At 39.8% G+C, this 19,977-nt stretch overlaps 1 protein-coding gene across 1 annotated transcript; it reads left to right on the top strand.

The window, feature by feature from the left end:
* Positions 1 to 135: 135 nt before the first annotated feature.
* DIPK2A (divergent protein kinase domain 2A) lies at positions 136 to 19,329 on the top strand. Its single transcript, XM_027650676.1, has 3 exons — positions 136 to 859; positions 13,355 to 13,658; positions 16,322 to 19,329. Exons 1-3 carry the CDS (start codon positions 206 to 208, stop codon positions 16,651 to 16,653), a joined length of 1,290 nt encoding a protein of 429 aa, XP_027506477.1. The 5' UTR covers positions 136 to 205; the 3' UTR covers positions 16,654 to 19,329.
* The last annotated feature ends 648 nt before the right edge of the window (positions 19,330 to 19,977 follow it).

Here is a 19,977-nt window from a genome sequence, read left to right as displayed (position 1 = left end):
GGGGGCGGGTCCGGCCGGGCCCGCGCGCTGCAGGCACCGCCCCCCCCTCCCCTGCCCTCCCCCTCCCCGCCGGCCCCTCAGTAACTTGGCCGCCTTTTATCGGGCGGGCGGCGAGGCGGGGAGTTTATTGGAGCCGGAGCCGCGGCGCGGCCGGGGCGGGCAGCGAGCGCAGCGGAGGGCGGGGGGCCCGGCGCGGCCCGGGACGATGCTGCGGCTGGTGTCGCTGAAGTTGGGGCGGCTGTACCGCTACGTGAAGCTGGCGGTGCTGGGCAGCCTGGCGGCGGCGCTGGTGCTGAACACGCACTCGCTGCTGGCCTCGCTGCAGCGCAACGAGCTGTCGGAGCGGCGCTTCCTGCAGCTCAATAAGTGCCCGGCCTGCTGGGGCACCAGCTGGTGCCGCAAGTTCCTGAACGGGCAGCTGCGGCTGGAGAGCTGGGGCCGCCTGCGCCTGCTGGACTTCTTCAACGTGAAGAACGTGTACTTCGCGCGGTACGGGGAGCCCCGCGAGGGCTCCCGCCGCGTCGTGCTGAAGCGCCTGGGCTCGGCGCAGGAGCTCGCCGACATCGACACCAAGATCTGCCGCCGCGCCACCGGCAGGGGCCGCTGCGACCTGCTGCAGGCACTGCCCGCCACCGAGTTCGCCAGCCTGAACGGCGACGTGCGGCTGCTCACCCCCGGCGCCGTGGAGGGCTGGTCCGACCTGGTGCACTGCCCCTCGCAGCGCCTGCTCGACCGCCTGGTGCGCCGCTACGCCGAGACCAAGGACTCGGGCAGCTTCCTGCTGCGCAACCTGAAGGACTCGGAGCGCATGCAGCTCCTCATCACCCTCGCCTTCAACCCTGAGCCGCTGGTGCTGCAGGTAAGCGCGGCGGGCAGGGCCCGGGTGGGCGCTCCCCGGGCCGGCGGGACCCTCGCCGGGAGCTCCGGCCCAGCCGCGGCCCCTCCTGCCGTGTCTGCGGGCGAGGGGCCGAACGCTCCGGAGCGCGGGGTCCCCGCTGGCGCTCCGCAAAGGTACCGGCGGGGCGGGCTGAGCGGAGGGGCTGCGGTTCCACCCTCTGGGCAGGAGGCCTTTCTCTGGCTCATTCTACCCCATCGGCTCTCTCCCTTTCTTTCTCCCTCAAAGAGAAAGTGTTTTCCCGATGTGCCTTCCTCCTCAGGGCAGTAACTCTGTCCCCATCCTTTGTGCCTGCCCGTGCCGTCGGGTACCAGCGGCAGCCGCGGTCCCGCAGGAACACGGCGGGGCAGAGCCGTGGGCTGATGCTCTGCTGCACTTGTGCCTTTCGTACAGCTCAGTGTCAGCGTCTCCCACGATAAATATATTCCTACACAGAAATAATCCGTCATTAATTTCTTAGTTTGTAGATAGCGGGTAGAGTCTTTACTGCGATGCTGTTGTGGTTTACTTCTTAGGAACTGAGTCATTTGCTACGTCGTGTTCTTAATAGGAACTTAATATAGTTACTCCTGGTAAAAATTAGAAATAGGTATTTGTAGCCTGAAAATAGGGCGACAAATAAATGAACAGTGTTCCATTTTCAGCAGTTACGTATTTTGTGCTCTTTAATTAGGAGGACTGGTTATGTGCTCAGACCTGAAATTCGTGCTTAAAGCAAAATTTTTACGTAAAAAATTCGTAGGGAACTTTTACTCTGTGGCACCACCGAGTTGCTGCTATTGCATATCTATTTAGATGGGGGGCTTTGCATTTTGACTTTGAATGCTATCGATGGAACTCCCAAGTGTGCCTTCAGTATGTAGGTTTGGACTTGGAATTGTTTTGTCTAACTACTGAACTGTCCTTGCCTTTGTCCAGTGTATGATTAAAAATATTTGCAAACACGTTTGAAAACATGACTTCGTGATTACTGTTATTAACATCTGTTTGTCTAGTGAGAGGCCAAGAAATGCTTAAAAAGCAGTGCTGTAGGCTTTACCCTCCAGCAAGTTCATGTACTAATTTCTAGAAGATGCATTTATGAACCTAAGTAAAAATATGGTTTTGGGTAGTATGTCTTCTGCCCTTCAGTCTCTTCAGGTACAGCTCTTCAGTTTTGTTTTCAGAGTAAGTTTACAGTTTGCTTCTCGGCAGACTTTAGGGTACAGTGTGTCTCTTCCATTTTGCCGAGAAGTTGCTCCTGAGCACAGTTAGAAAAGAAGCTCCACTTAAATAAGAAAATAAAAACTGCTTTGCTTTGCTGAGTATATTCTTTGAGAATTCATTTGTTTTGGCTGCATTTCATACAACTTAAATTTCTGGTTTTGAACACTGGTTCCAACAAACTGAGCCCAGACCTGCAGGGCCAGAAAACAGCTCTGTATTTCTTCATAATTCACAGGGGCAGCGTACTGTTTACAGACTAAGGGTATGGCACACTTGCAGCATTTACGGCTATGGGCTGGATCAAAGGCAGTGGGCAGCACTGGTTAAGAGCCTTGATTCTTGTCAGCTTCTTGATGAGCTGTAGATGAGTCCTGATACTGTCAAACAGATCTGTCTAAGAGAAGAAAATCTTTGGTCGTGAACTTAACCAGCACTTTGCTTGCCCGTTTAGCGAAGGGGCTGCTGAGAGCAGAGCAGGTTGAGTTGGTGGGAAGGGAGGCAGCTTTTACCAGTGCAGAGTGTGGTAGTGTTGTCTGTCACCTCTTAACAGATCAAAAGTGTTCTACAGAATCTAGTAAATTTTGATGAATAGGCGTATCTTGGAAAATATTTCTGGGGATCTTCAGGCCACCTTCATGTGCTGAAACACTCTCAGTGTGTTCTCCAAAAGAGTTATAATTCAGTTGGCAATGGGTACTCGAGGTTGGAATACCTTCCCTGAGTTGGGAATGAAATATCTTAAATATATGAATCTGAATGAATGAACTCTTCCTGTTCCATAGCACTCCAGGCTCAGCCTCTGTCTGAGAAACATGTAAGAAATGGGTAATTCTGTGTTATACATCTCTTGCAACAACACGATGCAAGGCACTCCCGGAGGTGAAGTTGCTTTGTAGAACTGATAACTGACTACCAAGAAGGTTGTTTGTATTTATACATAACATATATGTAAAATGTTTTATGGTGTAGTTTTTGCAGTATTGATGAAGGCAGTTATTGCTATGGGAATGAGGCTTGTAGGCTTGTTCTAAAATCAGCTGCTTCCAAGAAAGGAAACCTGCATGATGTCATGTGAAGAATCAGATTTTAATTTAAAATAAATAAATCGATTAATAAATTGAGGCATTTAACTGATGCTGTCCTTTTGTCACCAGAAGGCACAAGGAAAAATATTGCTTGATTTTGTCACCAGAAGGCACAAGGAAAAATATTGCTTGATTTTGCCCTGAGCTTTTTATGGAACACTACAGTGACTGTTTGAACACTGTTATTTGTAACAGTTTTGGTTTAGAAGTGGAGATAATGTCAAAACTTTCCATGTTCAGTGCATTCATGTTCTGTGTTGTTTAATTGTGTTATAGGAGCAGCCAAATGTAAATAGACACTGAATTTAAAGCTTGATCTTTCTCATTTATAATAGAAAATCCACTGTAGTCATCTACTAAAGATAGTAATTTGTGGATTATAAAACTTTTCATCAGAGATTGGGATTTTAGTTTGAAGCCTGTTTGGGGTATGGATTGTTCCTAAACTGGTGTTGCTTATGAGCTGTTGTCACAACTGAGTTATAGCTTCTGCTGTAGGAATTTTTCAGGTGGAGCTTTAACCCACAGCATGATACTACTGTTCAGGGATCCATATCAAAAGTATAAACCTCACAGTAATCCTAACTCAGTATTTGTATTTTTTTAACTTTCTTGTCCACATTTGTTAAACGGTTGTATAGACGTACTCAAGGAAGAATTCAGCCCCTTTTTCCATTTTACTTCATTAAACAAATGGAAAGACAGTTGCAGTATTGCTCAGTACAGTTTATGTATTATTTGGGGTATTAAAATATTAATTTTACTTTTGTAGAATCTTCTAAACTAGTCACTATTGAAATCCTCTCACATTTTTCATCTGAATTCGCATTTGAATGCAAGAACATATATGCTTAAGGTTTGATTTCTGATAGGTTTGAGTTTTTTCCTGTGTCTTTCCAATAGTTATTTTCTGCAATAAAGGTGAATACTTTTGAATAAAATAAGGTCAGATATGTAATCAAAATCTGCTACCCCTATACCAGTATTTCATATAAACATTAACACCTTATTCAGATAAAAGCAACAACAAAACTTGCTGCTGTTCAACTCATTCAATGGAAAACAGTATTTTAAATAGGAATCACCTGGAGTACAGGATCTGTATGTGGTGTCTGATTTGGAACTGAATATGATGACTGTGTGTATCAAACACTTGCAAAGATAGGTTGGCCAAAGTTGCCTTGGGAAGAAGTAGCAAAATTTAAAAAATGGATTGGATTACAGACTGAGTGCAGTGTGACTGTTGACTCTTTGCAGAATTCATTGAGCCAGTGTGGGTGTAAGTAGATTGGTCTTCTTCATGTGATTTGTTATAAACCACCCAGCTTCTAGTTTGTCTTGTCAAATAGCTGTAGTGGAGAAACTTTCTTCATTGTTTTAAATGGTGATATATGTTTAAATAGTGGATGTTATTCAGCTTTATGAAGTAACATTGTTAATTTTTATCTTCATGGGCAAGTAGGAACATAAACTTCCTGTTAATAGAAAGAATCAAAACGTGTGCTGCCTATTGCTTATTTCTGTAGAAGCTAAGATTGTTGTGCAGTCTTTGACTCTTACAGAAATTGTTCTCTAGACATACCTCTTATTTTTTCATAGAGCTCCTGCACTGATATCTGTCAGCCTCCAGATGTCCTGTTTAGATCCACCGTGGCTGTTTGTTACGATTTTGGAGCTGCTGTTGCTGTGTCGCAGTAGCTGCCGTGCAGTGAGCCATGGTGTGCAACCACGCATTGTCCAACACATTTTACCAGTGCCAGAGTTTTAAGCTTTGTACTTAAACATGAAAAAACAGCAATGCCCTAAATCCAGGGTAAAGCAGAGAATTCCTTGTTCTGGGAGTTGAGGGAACTACAGTGTAACTCAAGACTGCTGAAGTAAGAAATTGTTTCTGTGTTTTTCAGTAAAGTGGCTGTATTTCTCTTAAAAACTTATGGTTAGCTGAAAAGAGAGGTTACATCTGTCTTGGCAAAACTGAAACATAGGTTCTATAAATTGTTGTGGCAATAGTGTACCTAGAGCTGGTCTTGCAACACTGAGTCTTGCCTTTGTGCTGACCATGGTGTTGGTGTACAAGATTGCCAGGTGCCCTATGGAAATGTTGGTGTGTTTGCTTTGCTTTCTGAGTGTTGTGGTTTACCCCCATCCAGCAGCTCAGCCCCTTGCTCCTTCCCCTCACAATGGGATGGGGAGAGAACTGGAAGAGTGAAAGTGAGAACCTGTGGGTTGAGATGAAGACAGTTTAATAAGTAAAGCAAAGGCTGTGAGCACAAGCAAAGCCAAACAGGGCATTCATTGACCACTTGCCGTGGGCAGGCAGGTGCTCAGCCATCCCCAGGCTCCCTCACACTCAGGGGTGACTTGGGAAGACAAGTGCCATCACTCTGGATGTCCACCCTTCCTCCTCCTTCCCCCAGCTTCATATGCTGAACATGACACCATATGGAATGGAATATCCCCGGGGTCACTTGGGGTCACCTGTCCTGGCTGTGCCCCCTCGCAGCTTCTCATGCACTCCCATGCCCTTCCCTGGTGGGATGAGGAGAGAAAAGACCTTGACTCTGTGTAATCACTGCTCAGAGATAACTGAAACATCCCTGAATTACCAATGTTGTTTTCAGCACAAATCCAAAACACAGCCCCATACCAGCTACTGTGGAAAAAGTTAACTTGATCTCTGTCAAAACGAGCACAAAAAGCAAACTTAAAATTGGCACAAATACTTTACTATTAAAATAAAATACTTGCACGTACTGAAGATTTTTTCAGATTGTAAAGGTATCTGTCAATTAAATCCAGAGTGCATTAAGGCAACTTTGTCTAGAGCTGTAGCTTTTAACAACCTCTATAAATGGAGATTCTTCAAAGAATGATGGCAAACATTTGTATCTTGTATGTAAATTACAAGTCTCAAGGACTTTTATTTTTTTGACTCTAAGAAAAATGCCAAAAGCTACGTGCCAAATAGCAGTATTTCTGCGTTTTTAATAGATTGTGTAAATCATGGCCCCTCCTTCAGATATGATTTTAGCTTTCTGAATGCTTTAAGCTTAATGACTTTATTCTTCTCACGACTTCTGATCATTCTTATTCCTTGTGGGGGGAAAAAGCAAAACAAAACAAATGAAGCCAAACAGCTGTATCTCTATTCCCAGTATAATTACTCTGCATGAACAGTCTGTTGCCACATAACCTAAAATTCCTCTGGTTTCTCTTCATGTCATCAGTGGGCTTTCTGTTTGGCTTTGTTACGGGAAGAACAATAATTGACATCTGGTAAACATATATTAAAACATTAACTGTGATCAGTTTGAAACAATTTCTTGCACTGGATTCACTCAAAGTAGCAATTTAGCCAAATGTTCCACAGAATCTTTTTGCTGATCCACACATAACTCAGTAAGAAGTAAATGGGCAAATGTTCTTGCATGGGATTTCTCTTTTCTATTTTTTATCATACACACTGTTCTAGTCATAGGTTATTTTCTGTAGTTCTATTCCAAATACACTGGTACAACGTAGAATGTCAATTCAGTTTTTATACTTGGTACCTTTTAAACTTCCTTCATTACTCAATTTAGTGTTTCTGATCCATAATTCTGTTGCCAAATACCAAGAAGTGCATTAAAGGCAGCTATTTGCACTTCCTGACATGTCCTTGAATGGACTTGTATTAAAGTCCTGGCTCATACAGATATTGGTGTTTTGATATACTGAATTTCCATTGTGCACATTTTTAAAAGAAATACATTTTTTTTTTGGTTGAGTTAAAATTGAGTGGCCTTGTGTTACAAGAATATTCCACTAATTTGGTTGTATTGAAAACTGAAGAATCATTTTTTACAGTGACATGACTACATATATTAGGCCAGAACTGGCTCATACTTGTCATGTTTACTATGTTGTATTTAGTTATGGTCCTTAAATTATCAAAACTATTTTCATCCTTCTTTCTGGTGAAACTTTCCTAGAGTGAAGACATGAAAGTAAAGTATAAGGGATATTTAAGGTAGTCTAGATATATTATGATGAATGGCTGTCTGAATTTAGAGGCTTCTGGGAAATCACTATACAGACTTAAATAAAAGTTCTCCTGAGAAATTGTAACTTGTGCAGTTTTCAGTAGCACAAAAAAAAGATTTTTACCCCATGTTTGAAACCTTGTAAAAACAGTGTTGTTCTGGTGTCTGTTGAATAGAGAGACCTGTGTTTTACTTCCCTGAATTAAGTAATTGAAGCTTTATTTTAGTCTCAAATTTTGCAAAGTAATTTTCGAAAATAAGAGTAGGCCATCTCGGCTGGGAGTCCTTTATAGTGATATATTCCAGTCTCATAACTCAGAAATAAATACACAGTGATAATTTTCATCTCTCACAAATTTAATCTGAACAAAGTTTTATGAACTACAAACTAATTCGAACAGGTAACAACCAGTAATGACTGGTTAAAATTAAATTTGCTTTGCTATGGTTCTCAAGTTTAATCATTATCTATTAATTTGTTTGGAAAAATGGCATACTTCTACTGGCATTGTGGATTGTAACTTTTACAGTTCAAGTGCTCAACTTAATAATCGAGCAACTCCTAATTCTGGGTATTTAGAGTTTGTTGCATATTTTTTCCTTTACTGTGTCAGTTAAGCCTGGTATGTACCTCTTGTTGGCATGAATTGTATGTAGTAACTGGCTGAAATGTAATAAAAGTGAACAAAAGTCAACTGAATGAAAGAAGCATCATTTCAATGGGAACGCTAATATTTGGAGTGCACAATGAAATCGCCTCTTCACTCTGTGTGTGTAGGCTATATATGTATAACTTCTGTGGGAGTTCTAGGTAAATGTCAAATGGTTTGGCATATAGTTGAGAACTAAATGGTTTTCACTGTACTCACTAGCATTCAGAAATACACTTGAATGCATATCTTCCAGAATGTGGATCATCTCCAGACAAAAGGCGGCGTCTTCGTTTAGACTGTGCTTTTTAACCTTCTTTGCTCTGAAAAGCATCATTGTAAAATCTGCTTTCCAGCTCTTTGTGGTTCTAGAGTGACTAGCCTTGGTGACTCGTAGGAGTGCTCCTTTTGTTTACACTGCAGTACTCAACAGTACTCTGAGAGAAACTAACTTTCCTTTTAAGGAAGAGCGTGTTATTTAAATTCTCCTTGCCAAGCCAGTTTGTGCCTGGGCAAACACAGTTTAGTAGGATGATTTTAGTGAAGGTGTCATGAAGAGTGTAATTTTGCCATGAAGTTCCTCAGGGTCATAAGGAGAGAAGTCCCCACTCTGTTTTGCATGTGTTTTTTAAATTTCATTGTGTGTGAGGTGTAGCTCTTTGTTTGGGTGGGGTTTGTGTTGTTTTTTTTTTTCCTTCTGAGCTGGAACTTTATGCAGGCATTGCAAGTGACATGTGGCATCCTCTGGAATAGCTTCAAAAATAAAAGAATGGTTTTTAATGGTACAGTGGAACAATAGCTCAAAGATGTCAGTTGTTGCTTAAATTGCTTTGGCTTTTTTTGGTCTTGATTATTAGGATGAATTATATGCTGATTATGATAAACTAATATTCTTTTAAGTGTTTAATTCAAGGGGGATTTGTGTTATTGCAGATTACAATAGGCCTTATCAGCTTCAAGCTGGTGAGTCTTCACTGCCTGGTCTAACTCACAGCTCTGAACAAGAACCACTGGCAGATTTGTGTATCTTCTCAGGTTTAGACAGATGGAAGTGAGGAAGACAAATGCACTGGCAGTGTGTTTTATGCTTCAGTGAAGTGATAAATTCACTCTATTAATTCTTAATATTTATTCTGAGACTACAGTGTGTTTGTTTTAAAAACATAAATGCAGTATTATTCTTTCAGGAACAACATGCCCTTTGTCCGTCTGAGAGGGTTTATTTAGGATTTTAAGTCTAGCTTAGAGAGATATCTTGAAGCTGCACTAATTAGGGCAACTAAAATGTTTTGTGGATGTGTCACTGGGAATGGAGGTAACAATTTTTTGTCATCTTTAATGTTTTCCGTCTTTCTGTTAGATTATACATATTTCTCTGAAAAAAGAGATAATTTTAATGAGGGGAAACTTACTAAGCTACCTATTTGTAGTTTTTTATATGAATTATTTTATTTTAAAACACTTTTAAAAGTTTGTGGTTTTCATGGCATTTGTGTGTGTGTTCACAGATAAAATGTTAGTGGGTGCATCAGAATCAGATTCTTTTGTCAGACAGCTGTTTCTGCTTTTGAACAAGAGCTTAGTTTTTATCTTAATTCTCAAATGCACATTTTTAGGTCTTCCAGTAGCATATTAAAGTACAAAATGATCTAATTAAAAATTTATACTACTAATAATTTGAGAATTAAAACCTAAAATAATGTTATGCATTGCTCCACAGAAATCACATTTTTGGCAGTACTGCACTAAGCTTTTTTTTTTTTTCTAAATGCAGATTTTTCATGGAAAACATGTTTATTAACCATAGAAATTAGTGTTCATATCTTACTGGCCTTCAAAGTTTTAATACATGAAGAAAAAAAATCATGTTAGCAGCAGTTTCCTCTTAAAAAGCTGCTTTGAAAATAGAATAGTATACAAAGTTACAAATCGCTGCTTGCAAAGACAAGAGATCTGCACTTCAATTAATATTCTTGTCAAATTCACCAAGTGAATATAAAAACTGCTGAATGAGGCACTTGCACATATTTTTATCCCCTTCTTCGGCTACTGACTCGGGTAATGAAGTGTAGATGTGGCTGTTACATGCCAGTTGGAAGGGGGCCAAAGCAGAGATGTTGTTTGTACATGTGCAGATGTTGGCAGGATTCCCTGCACTCCTGTTGTCAAAAGATCTTTTTATTGCCACCGTGTTATAAATATATCTGTGTTACAGTGTGGCATGCAGATATTGTGCTGGTAGTAGGAAGGGTGTTCACTTCTGAATAAACCTAACTGCTCCTAGCATTTCTTGTGTGAAATGAATTTCAATGCACACAGAGCAGGGAGCATAATAGATGTGTTTTGAAGATCAGTGACTAACACTGTACTTTGAAAATCACTTTAAGCCATTACATAAATCCCTGCTGCTGGAAAGGAAAACTCAGCTCCTTCCTTCTTCTGCACCTGCCTGTTCAGGCCTTCTCCCTTCCTTTTACCAGTACAGTCCTGGCATGGTGTGGTGATGTGATGAGATGGATCCAAGGGAACACCAGCCCAGCCAGTACCAGCTGCCTTGCTTTCCAAATGACATGAAGGAAGGGATGGAAGTGAGTGTGCTTGGCTTGGGAGAGATGGACACCTCTACTTCCAGTGGTAGCACGTCCTTTGCCAGCTTCAACTGTTTGTGGTTGAATTTGTGGGTGGAAATGGAGGCAAAGTCATAAGCAGGGCAGGATTGGAGTATAGAAAAGAAGGGTGGAAAAGAAAAGGAGTGGGGTGGTCCAAAGTTAAACAAAAATATTTAGGCATTTCTGGATCCCTTTCCCCACCCATGGCGTGGGGCGACCCAGTTCTAGTTCCGTTTCCATCTGAAGAACCATTGCGACACTTTGAAGGATGGGGAAAGGGAACTCCAGGGGTTTCTCAGGGGTCTTTTCAGGCCCTGAGCCTGGAGGGGAGAGGTGCTCCCCCCTCCCCCCCCACACGTGGCCCCATGGCTGGCAGGGACACAGGACACCGGTCGTGGAGAGGAGGCAAGAGAGTGTTTATTGTTGGGGATGCTACATTTATAGGGTTTAGGAGGATTCACAGAGTAACCAATTAGAAGTCTCAAGGGGCTTACAGGAACACCCAATCACAGGAAGAGGTTAACAAAGGCCAATGGCAAACACCTCAGGACACCTTCCCAGGACATTCCTGCATGGATAACACGGGGGTTATGCAGGACATTCCTGCATGGATAACATGGGGAGTGCTGGGAAGAAGAGGCAATGACTCTGCAAAAAGGTAAAAGCCATTTTAAAACCTGTTTAAACCACCTTAAAAACTTCGGTTTCTGTAACATTTGAACTGCTATCATTTTCTTCACTAGTCCATCTCTGACAGGACTTCTTCCATTCTGCATATGGCAAATCCATTGCCACAGGCATTATTGAATTGAATGCTGATAAAATGGTGCAATATGAAAATGTTATGCACAGTTGGTGAAATCAGCTAAACCTGTGTTTATCAGAAAATGTAATCAGGTAAATTTTCTCCAGTATAAGATATGACTTTATATGATGTGGGTAAAGTAGTTGGAGTTTGTTCCTTTGTAAATAATTAATTTCATTTGATGGACAAAGGCCATTTGCTTCTTGTTTTGTTTTGCTCCAGAACTGAATACAGTAGGGATATGTGTGCTTGAAATATCACTTTCGTAATGTTTATTGATGCCACAGCCAAATAAGGAACACTGAATTAGCACATACTTCAGTTGTTGGAAGGTTATTTTGCTAAGCACAAAACAAGCAAAAAAAAAAATCCCAAAGCTCCCTCCATCAAATCCAACTTCATAAATTGCCCTGAAGCTTGCAGGTAAACAGGCCTGGAGATGGGATAATGTTGTCCCTATTGCATAGTAGATTCAGTTGGTGGAGAGAGATTTAGTTCTGCTCAGTTATATGGGATCACAGCTTGAAAATGTCATGCTGGTGTCAAACCTGTCAAATTAGTTCTGTATTATCAGGACTTATCATCACCTGATTTGCTTATATAGGTAGATCAGGTGACAACAATAGAGTTCAAGTTCAGACATGTAGGGACCCCAAAAATTCTGAACCTATTCTGTTATTAATATGACTCTGATGTCCTTTTGACCAACCAAGAAAGGTTCTTCTTTGCAATGGTAAACATGGTTACTTACCCAGAAATTGTCTTTGATGTTTTTCCACAGCAGCTTAATGGCTTTTGCCATAAAAATGCCAGCTATAAATGTTAATCATGATTTTAATTTAACGTGTACAAGACAAGGTTTGTTATGTTAGGCACTTCTTCCCTGACTGGTCTTGTGGTTCAGATCTGTTCTCCAAGTGTCTCTTTTCCCAATAAACCATAAATGTTTTCTGCCACTGTGGGTTTCAGGAGGTTCTGTTCATCCTGAAACCCACCATGCTGTTAAACCCAAGTGTGGTAAAACCTTTGCTACATCATTGTTGAAGAACTGATGTGAATTGTCAGGTAGCAATAGCAAGGTAGTGCACCAGGAAGGGGCATGTGCACAGTCATATCTCCTGTTAGTTAGAATTGGTGTATGTCATATTCTTAGAGTGCTAACTTCTCTGAATTTGGGGCTTCTTAAATCAAGTATTTTTGTGGTTTCTTCCTGATGCACAGTTTCCTATTCACTATTCCTTCACAGCTGGGAGGGTACCTTTTCAGTACTTGTCTGTTCCTATTGAAGTCTTAGGGCACATTCAGCACAACTGAAGTAGGGAAAATGTGCTGGTGTGTTGTGGGTTGTTTTGTAATTGTTTGGAGTATGTTATTACTCTTCAGTCTCTTGTGTTAACTTCCAAGAAAGCTACTCTTGGAGGCAGATATTATTTTTGATAAAAATAGTATCTATGTGTGATAAGCACAATTAATCAAGAGGTAGACTGTTAAGGTATACTAGAAACATAAGATACCCTAAGTTTGCTTTTGTATCTTAATCTCTTCTGTAATCCTTTCTGTGAGAGATCTTAAGTGAGAAGATCCTTAAAGGAATCCAGTTAACTGGGAAAAATGGAAGGGGCGATGTTGGAGAAAAGGAGGTGGCACTTTGTAAAGTTTTTTCCTTTAGGTTATTAAAAGAATTAGTTTTAATTAAAAATATCAAATGCAAAGTTACCTTGGTGGGAAGCATACTTGCATTACTACAACAAATGTGTAATAAAACACCAAGAGATAAAGATGGTTGGTGGAATTGTGTATGTGAATATATACGTGTGTGTGTATAGTATATGGAAAGCTAGATATGGGTCATATGTTGTTTCAGGTCCTCCAACTCTTTCTGTTTATTAGTCCAGCAGGACCTCTTGCTCACATAAATATATTTTGTGTTGGTTTTGTTTTCCCTTCAAAACTTAGAAGCACATGGAAATATAGTGTGGATGGATATTTACAGGTTTCTGATCTAAATGTTATTGAAAAGCCTTTAAAAGTATCTAAGCTGTTTTGTATTAATTGAATCTTTAAAATATTTTTGAAATACAGAGTTTTCCATCTGACGAGGGCTGGCCATTTGCAAAGTACTTGGGAGCATGTGGAAGAATGGTGGCTGTCAATTACGTTGGAGAAGAGCTGTGGAGTTATTTTAATGCACCATGGGAGAAACGAGTGGATCTGGCCTGGCAACTGATGGAAATAGCTGAGCAGCTGACAAATAATGACTTTGAATTTGCACTCTACCTCCTTGATGTCAGCTTTGACAACTTTGCAGTTGGACCAAGAGATGGGAAAGTTATCATTGTAGATGCAGAAAACGTTCTGGTAGCAGACAAAAGGTTAATCAGACAAAGTAAGTGTCTTCTTTCACTGCCCTCACCCCACATGTCTCACTTCTGCCTCTGCAAATGCAATATTTAATGTATGCATAGTTGCTGAATGCCTATTTTGTTGGCTTTACAACTAGACTACTAATTAACAGATTAATTAACTTTCTTCTGGAAAGCTGTTTTCTTTTTCTTCTTTTTCTGCTTTCTTTTTCAATTAGACTACTAATTAACTTGACCAGTGTGTCACTTTCATGAGGTGTTGAGCATACCTGGACACAATTCACATATACTTTTAAGCTCTGTAAACCTTCAGAAATGCAGAGGTGGGAGTGGGAGGAGAGAATTGTGGGCATTGGATGTGTTTGTACAGATGGATGGACAGACAGACAGGTAGGCTGCCTGGCTGTCTTGTCTACCTTAGCTAAGGTAGACAGTTCCTTCTGTCTTTTCCAGACATCTGTGTAAGGATGGAAGGCTTGGCATTCTATTGTCTATGATGCCAAGGCAGTGTTAGTGCCTTAGTTCCACAGCCTGCCTTGGGTTCGCCTGTTCCAGTTGGTGCTCTGTAATAATGGAACTGAAGGAATGGGTAATTTTAGTGCTGTTTCCAAATGGGAATAGAGAAAATTCATTCATCTTTCTGTCAACTGTAAAGGCTCAAAGCAGTGGCAGCGGGAGAGATGTTTGACAAAGTGGCATTACATAGGTTTATATTACTTTTGAGCTGATAAGGAAAATGTGACAGACGTAAGGGCTGGAGACACTGAACATGAAACCCTGGGTTCTGCAAGAGACACTGAGCATGAAACCCAGGGTTCTGCAGAGGTTCATGGCAACAGGCCAAGTGATTCCAGTCTGCCTTGGGTGAATGCATTTTTTTTTTTTTAAGCTTTGTGTATAGACTTCATACGTTGTGCTGCAGAATTAACTTTAAGACTGTTTTTCTATCCACGTGCTTTTCTACAAGGAAGTGCGTTTTGGGGTTGCTTGGTTGTTTTTTAAATTAGATTTATTATATATCCTCAAGGACCTTAGACTAAAACTGCCTGAGCCTACCAAGAAAACCTTTTAATGTATTGGATATTCAGTACATTTACTTTAGAACTTTCTTCTCTTTTTTTTTTTTTTCTTTTTCCACCCTCTTAAAATAGTATTACTGACGACTTTGATTTTTGAAGCATGTTGGAATTGCTTAGTCACAAATGTGACCGAATGAACTCTGAAGAAGTTGATGTGCATGTGGAATAGGAGCAAGTAACTTCTTGCAGAAGCTGAATGCTGGAAGTGTCACACTTACATCTGTTGTCTATAGTCTCAGACTAACTTGGCTCTAACTAGAATTTTACTGCGTGATTTGTGATCTAACAATCAAGAACAGAGAAAACAAATGAGGACATAGGAAAGATCTTAGTCTTTGTATAAACTTGACATTTAATACTGATTTCATTAATCTTTCAGAAAGATTCATGAAACAGTCTCTGTCCACAGTGATTAATATGCCTGTTTAGATATTTGAATATGTACATTCTGTCCAGTTGCACTGTACAGTAATACTTAATACACTCTGTGTGGGATATCCAGTTTGAGTTTGCTGAAGTCCTTTTTCCCATTTTCCTTTGGCTTTTTTTTTCCACTTGGAATTTTCAGTTCATTTTACAAATTTTACATCATGTTTTTATAGCTTTAGCAGTCATCTTTCAGTCTGCTTTTTGTTTTTGGCTCTAGTGTGCCATGAGTGAGAAGACCAACAGTCAGCTCAGAGACTACCAAGCACAGATTAATTTTTCTTTGTACCTCACACTGCTAAGAGAGATCTGCAAAACTATGATACTCCATGATAAGGACCTCTTCTCAAAGCTGGCAGCAACCTAGAAACTCAAGATGAAAGTTCTCTAAGAAAGTAGGGAGAGCTCAGGAGATCTCACACTTAGTAACCTTTTATGTATTATTACTGTATAAGGTACTGTATGTTAATCAGGTTTTAAGTTAAAGAAAGCTGTGACAAGGACACCAAATTTTGCTAACTTTTAATTATTTATTAAAGAACATGTATGTAAATGCCATTTGCTTTGCTGATTTTTTTTTTCTTTCTTCAAAGATTCTAAATAATACATCTACTTTTTTTGAGAGGTACTTCTTGCTTACTACTATGTTTAAAGTAAATAGAAGATAAAGTTTCAGAAGTTTATGGCAATTACTTTGCAATGTTTTTTTTAGTCTTTGTTAGACCACTTGCCAGCATTAGTTTCCAGGGCAACTGGAGAAACCAAATCTGTGTTGCTAAAATAAATTATGTTGCTTGTTTGTTTTTCTCTCAACTTTGGTTGTGGATTGCTCTCTTGTACTTGCATATGCAACATTTTTTCCTCTGGGTATGTGTGAGTGTAGATTTCATGTGTTTTACTGTGCTGCTTTTTGCTTCCCTCTCTTTGCTATCTATTTTACTCTTTTCTTTCTTCCCCTAATTTTTTGTATCGCCAGGACCATTTCAGCAGAAGGGTGTATCAAACTGTCAGGTGCAATTTTAGACTGGAACATTAAAGAGTTTGTCTAAACAAAGTTAGTTTATAGTTTAAATATTAGCAGCAGTTTGCTCCGTATTGAGCTTCTGATTGTATTCAGATTCACATATGCTCTTTCCTCCTCTCATTTTTTTTTTTTTTTACTGTCTCCTTATATTTCACAGATAAACCTGAAAACTGGGACGTGTGGTATGAAAGCAAGTTTGATGACTGTGATAAAGAAGCTTGTCTGTCCTTCTCAAAGGAGATTCTTTGTGCTCGTGTCACTGTGGACCACAATTACTATGCTGTTTGTCAGAACCTTTTATCCAGACACGCCACGTGGCGTGGCACTTCGGGGGGGCTCCTGCACGACCCCCCAGCTGAAATTGCCAAAGAGGGACGCCTGGAGGCCCTGCTGGACGAGTGTGCCAACCCAAAGAAGCGCTACGGCCGATTCCAGGCCGCCAAGGAACTGCGGGAATACCTTGCACAGCTCAGTAACAATGTCAGGTAGTCCACAGTGAAACTCTTTTGCAACACTGGCTAAAACACTATTGCGAAGACACATAGAAAATGAAGTTTCGGACTTGCGTGTTCAAAAGAGAGAATAAAAGAACCCCTAGTTTATCAGTTTTCTAAATACCGTAAAAATAGAATTTTATGGTGTTATAATGTTCCTTTGCAAGCAGACAAGGTACTTACTGAATTAAAACTTGAGCTACTATTGACTGGTCTCCCTAACTGTTTAAAAGGGAGTAGGTCACAAAAGACTGTGATAGCTTAATTGACAGCTTGTGTGTCAAAGGGTACTTTACATAAAACTGCATTAGTGTCACAGTTTTGTGAAGCTGATGTTCTTACTTGGAAAGTCAAGTTAGACTGGTGGCCTGTTTTAAAGGCCTTTTTCCTGAAATCATTGTCTCATTTTTGTGTTTGTTTAAACACCTCGAAGTGGCATTTACATCCAGGTAAATCTAGCTTCTGCATTGTTTCAAATTGAACAGGCTTTCATGTTAATGCTGTGCAGAACATTCCTACTGTGAGTGCATAATTCCCAAGTTTACTGTCTAATTTTAGGGGGTTTTACACTGTATTTTACTATACTTAGACATTGTGGTTTATTTCTTTAAAATCATCATAAATTCAAATGTCACTTGAACAAATATTCATTTCATGTTTTTTGTAGTTCTGCCGTTGGAAATATCACTTAATGTAACTTGTACAAAACTTTCCCTTCATGCCAGGATATACACAACTGTTCAGCAGGAAATCATGGTATGAGCAAACTCTTGTTTTTAACAGAGATAATTTTAGAGTGGGATAAACACTACAATAAAAAGATCTGTATTAATTTAAATTGGGATAGAAGTTTGACTAAAAATAAAAATTCACTAGTCTGGTGTAGTTAAGCATAAACCAAAGAAAATGGTTTTATTAGTTTCTAAACAAATAGTAAAGAAAAAAATGCTATATTGTGGTGAATTTAATAATTTTTCAAAATTCAGATTTTGGAGGTCCTTGGTTACTCTCTGAAGAACTTCTAAAACTGTGCACTTACGCTAGAAGAAAACTCTAATTTTAATAATAATGTCAAGAAAGTTAGCAGTTTGTTTTACATCATTTCCAATTTTGTTGAATACAGATATAATTGAGTTTACTGAATATTCATCTTTTTGTTTACCAATAAGCTGTACTCACTCTAGGTACCTTTTCTTGAACTAAGTTTGACTATTCCCAGTGCAGTTAAAACTGACTTGTTGAGGTTTGTGTAAATATGGAGTTGTTCTCATAAATTACGGTTTTTATAAAAACCTCAGTTACTGCTACAAGAACTCACTTCAAAGCTTGCTCCTCAGTTTTTGGTTTTGCCTTTTTTTTTTTTTTTTTTTATTTCAACTACTATGCTTCATTTTCCCGAAGTCTTATTCATACAAAGATACTCTTAGGAAACGTATGCATATTACTTCTTGTAACAGTAATGAAGGAAACTTATATTTCTTAAATGTGTGTATCAGACAATATTTTGTACAAGCTAAACTGAATTCTGAACAAGGTAGTGTGTGCTACTTTCAAGAGCAGAGTTAGGATGCCTCCTGTCCTGCATCAAAAAACTGATGGAACCTGTTGCTGCAAGTACAAGGTGAGGAAAATAGCAAACTCACTGACTAACCCTTCTTCCTCAAAGCTCAAAGTGGAGCCATACAGAGATGCAGAGTGCTTTTTCATTTCTTAAGTCACTGTATTATTTTCAGGCCATAGTATAATGGTGAACTTGGTGATGGTGCTGAGTTGATGGTTGGACTTGATCTTAAAGGTCTTTTCCAACTTTAACAATTCTGTGATTAAGGATATTTTATAGTTGGAGATTCTCACTCTAAGTCATCATTACCTCTGTAGTCCTGATTTGCTCCCAATCTGTTGTCTTGTTTTCTGAAGCTGGAATGTCCAATTCAGCTTTTAGTCTTAATTTCTCCCTCATATGAACAGTTTTATGTGCTTGTTCTGGCACAAGCTGTCAGAGGAGGTTCATGTTACTTTTCATCTAAACTGAGGAAAATAGACTCACCCTCAGACTAGGTACTACTACCCTACCATAGAAGCCTTGACTTACCACTAAAGTTGATTTTTGAACATCTACCACATTTCCCAAGGAGCGAGTGGAGTATGATTGTTGGAGTTGTGAAAGGAACAAACACTGCCAGTTGTGGTCACTACTTAAGACAGTTATGTAACTGTAAGAATGTTCTGTTACATTTTGTTTGGGGTTTAGCTCCTCCAGAAATAAGTCACTAAAGCTGATTATAAAAGGAATTTGGAACTTTAAGAAACCAAACCAAACCAAAAAAAAACAAAGAAAAAAACCCCAACAAAAAACCCACTACAACAAAAACACTACAGGGAAAACATTGTGGAGAGCAATAAATCTTGTTCCATTTGCACCTGTCAGATATTTATTGTACAATAACAGTTTATATTTTTAATCATTGCCCATTATTATTAATGAACATGGTGAAATATTTTTGAATGAGATGTTTGGGGTTTGTATGTGCATTAAAATTGTCCTTTTGTACTGTAAGTTACTGTTTGTTTGGAATATTTTATCAAAACTGTCTCCCTGTGCCTTTATATTACAAGAAAGTTGTTTCTGCAACTTCTAATGATATTAATAAAGAATACTTTAAGAACCTCATCTCAGATATTTATTTTCAGATCAGTAAGTCCTTGACTGTTGACTCAAGTCTAGGATGTGTTAAAATATACATGGAACTGGTTTTTGTAGTGTTCCAGAATTGTGCCATTGTCAAAAGTGACAGATAGCAACCTTTTTTTTCCCTCCTCTTTTCTAGCAGACTTTGATCCAAAGTATGAATGATCTGTCAGGAATCACGTACTGTACACTGCACTGGTGAGCTTTTGCTGGATGCAGAAGGGTCTTGTGGCTGCTGGGTGTCTTTGCAGAGTGGGCAAGTGATGTCAGGGCAGTGAAGGGTCTGTCTTTTCCGCAGCAGAGAAGTCTGTTGTTGCCACTCTGGAAGTATGAGAAAGTACCTGTTTTTTGTGGTTGGAAATCTAGACAAATTTTAGGGGCATTAATAATGAACATTGGTGGGGAATAGTGACTTGCATGTTCAGGTCAGAGCAAGAAAGTTCTGACTTTGAAAGGAAGAACATCTAAGGCTGTTTATTATATTTGGTGAGTTAACTCCAGTCTCTTGAGAACAGCACTGTGAAGGCAGAAACAGACTGTTGAATACACAGCTTCTGTTCAGGGAGGAAGAGCTCTCTTTTAGGGGTGAGTATAAGTCAAACAAGTTTAATTCACATCTTTCTATTCTGA

The sequence above is a fragment of the Corapipo altera genome, unplaced genomic scaffold (genome assembly GCF_003945725.1).
Source record: "Corapipo altera isolate COAL_440 unplaced genomic scaffold, ASM394572v1 54, whole genome shotgun sequence".
NCBI lineage: Eukaryota > Metazoa > Chordata > Aves > Passeriformes > Pipridae > Corapipo > Corapipo altera.
This window is presented reverse-complemented; position numbering and strand designations above follow the sequence as displayed.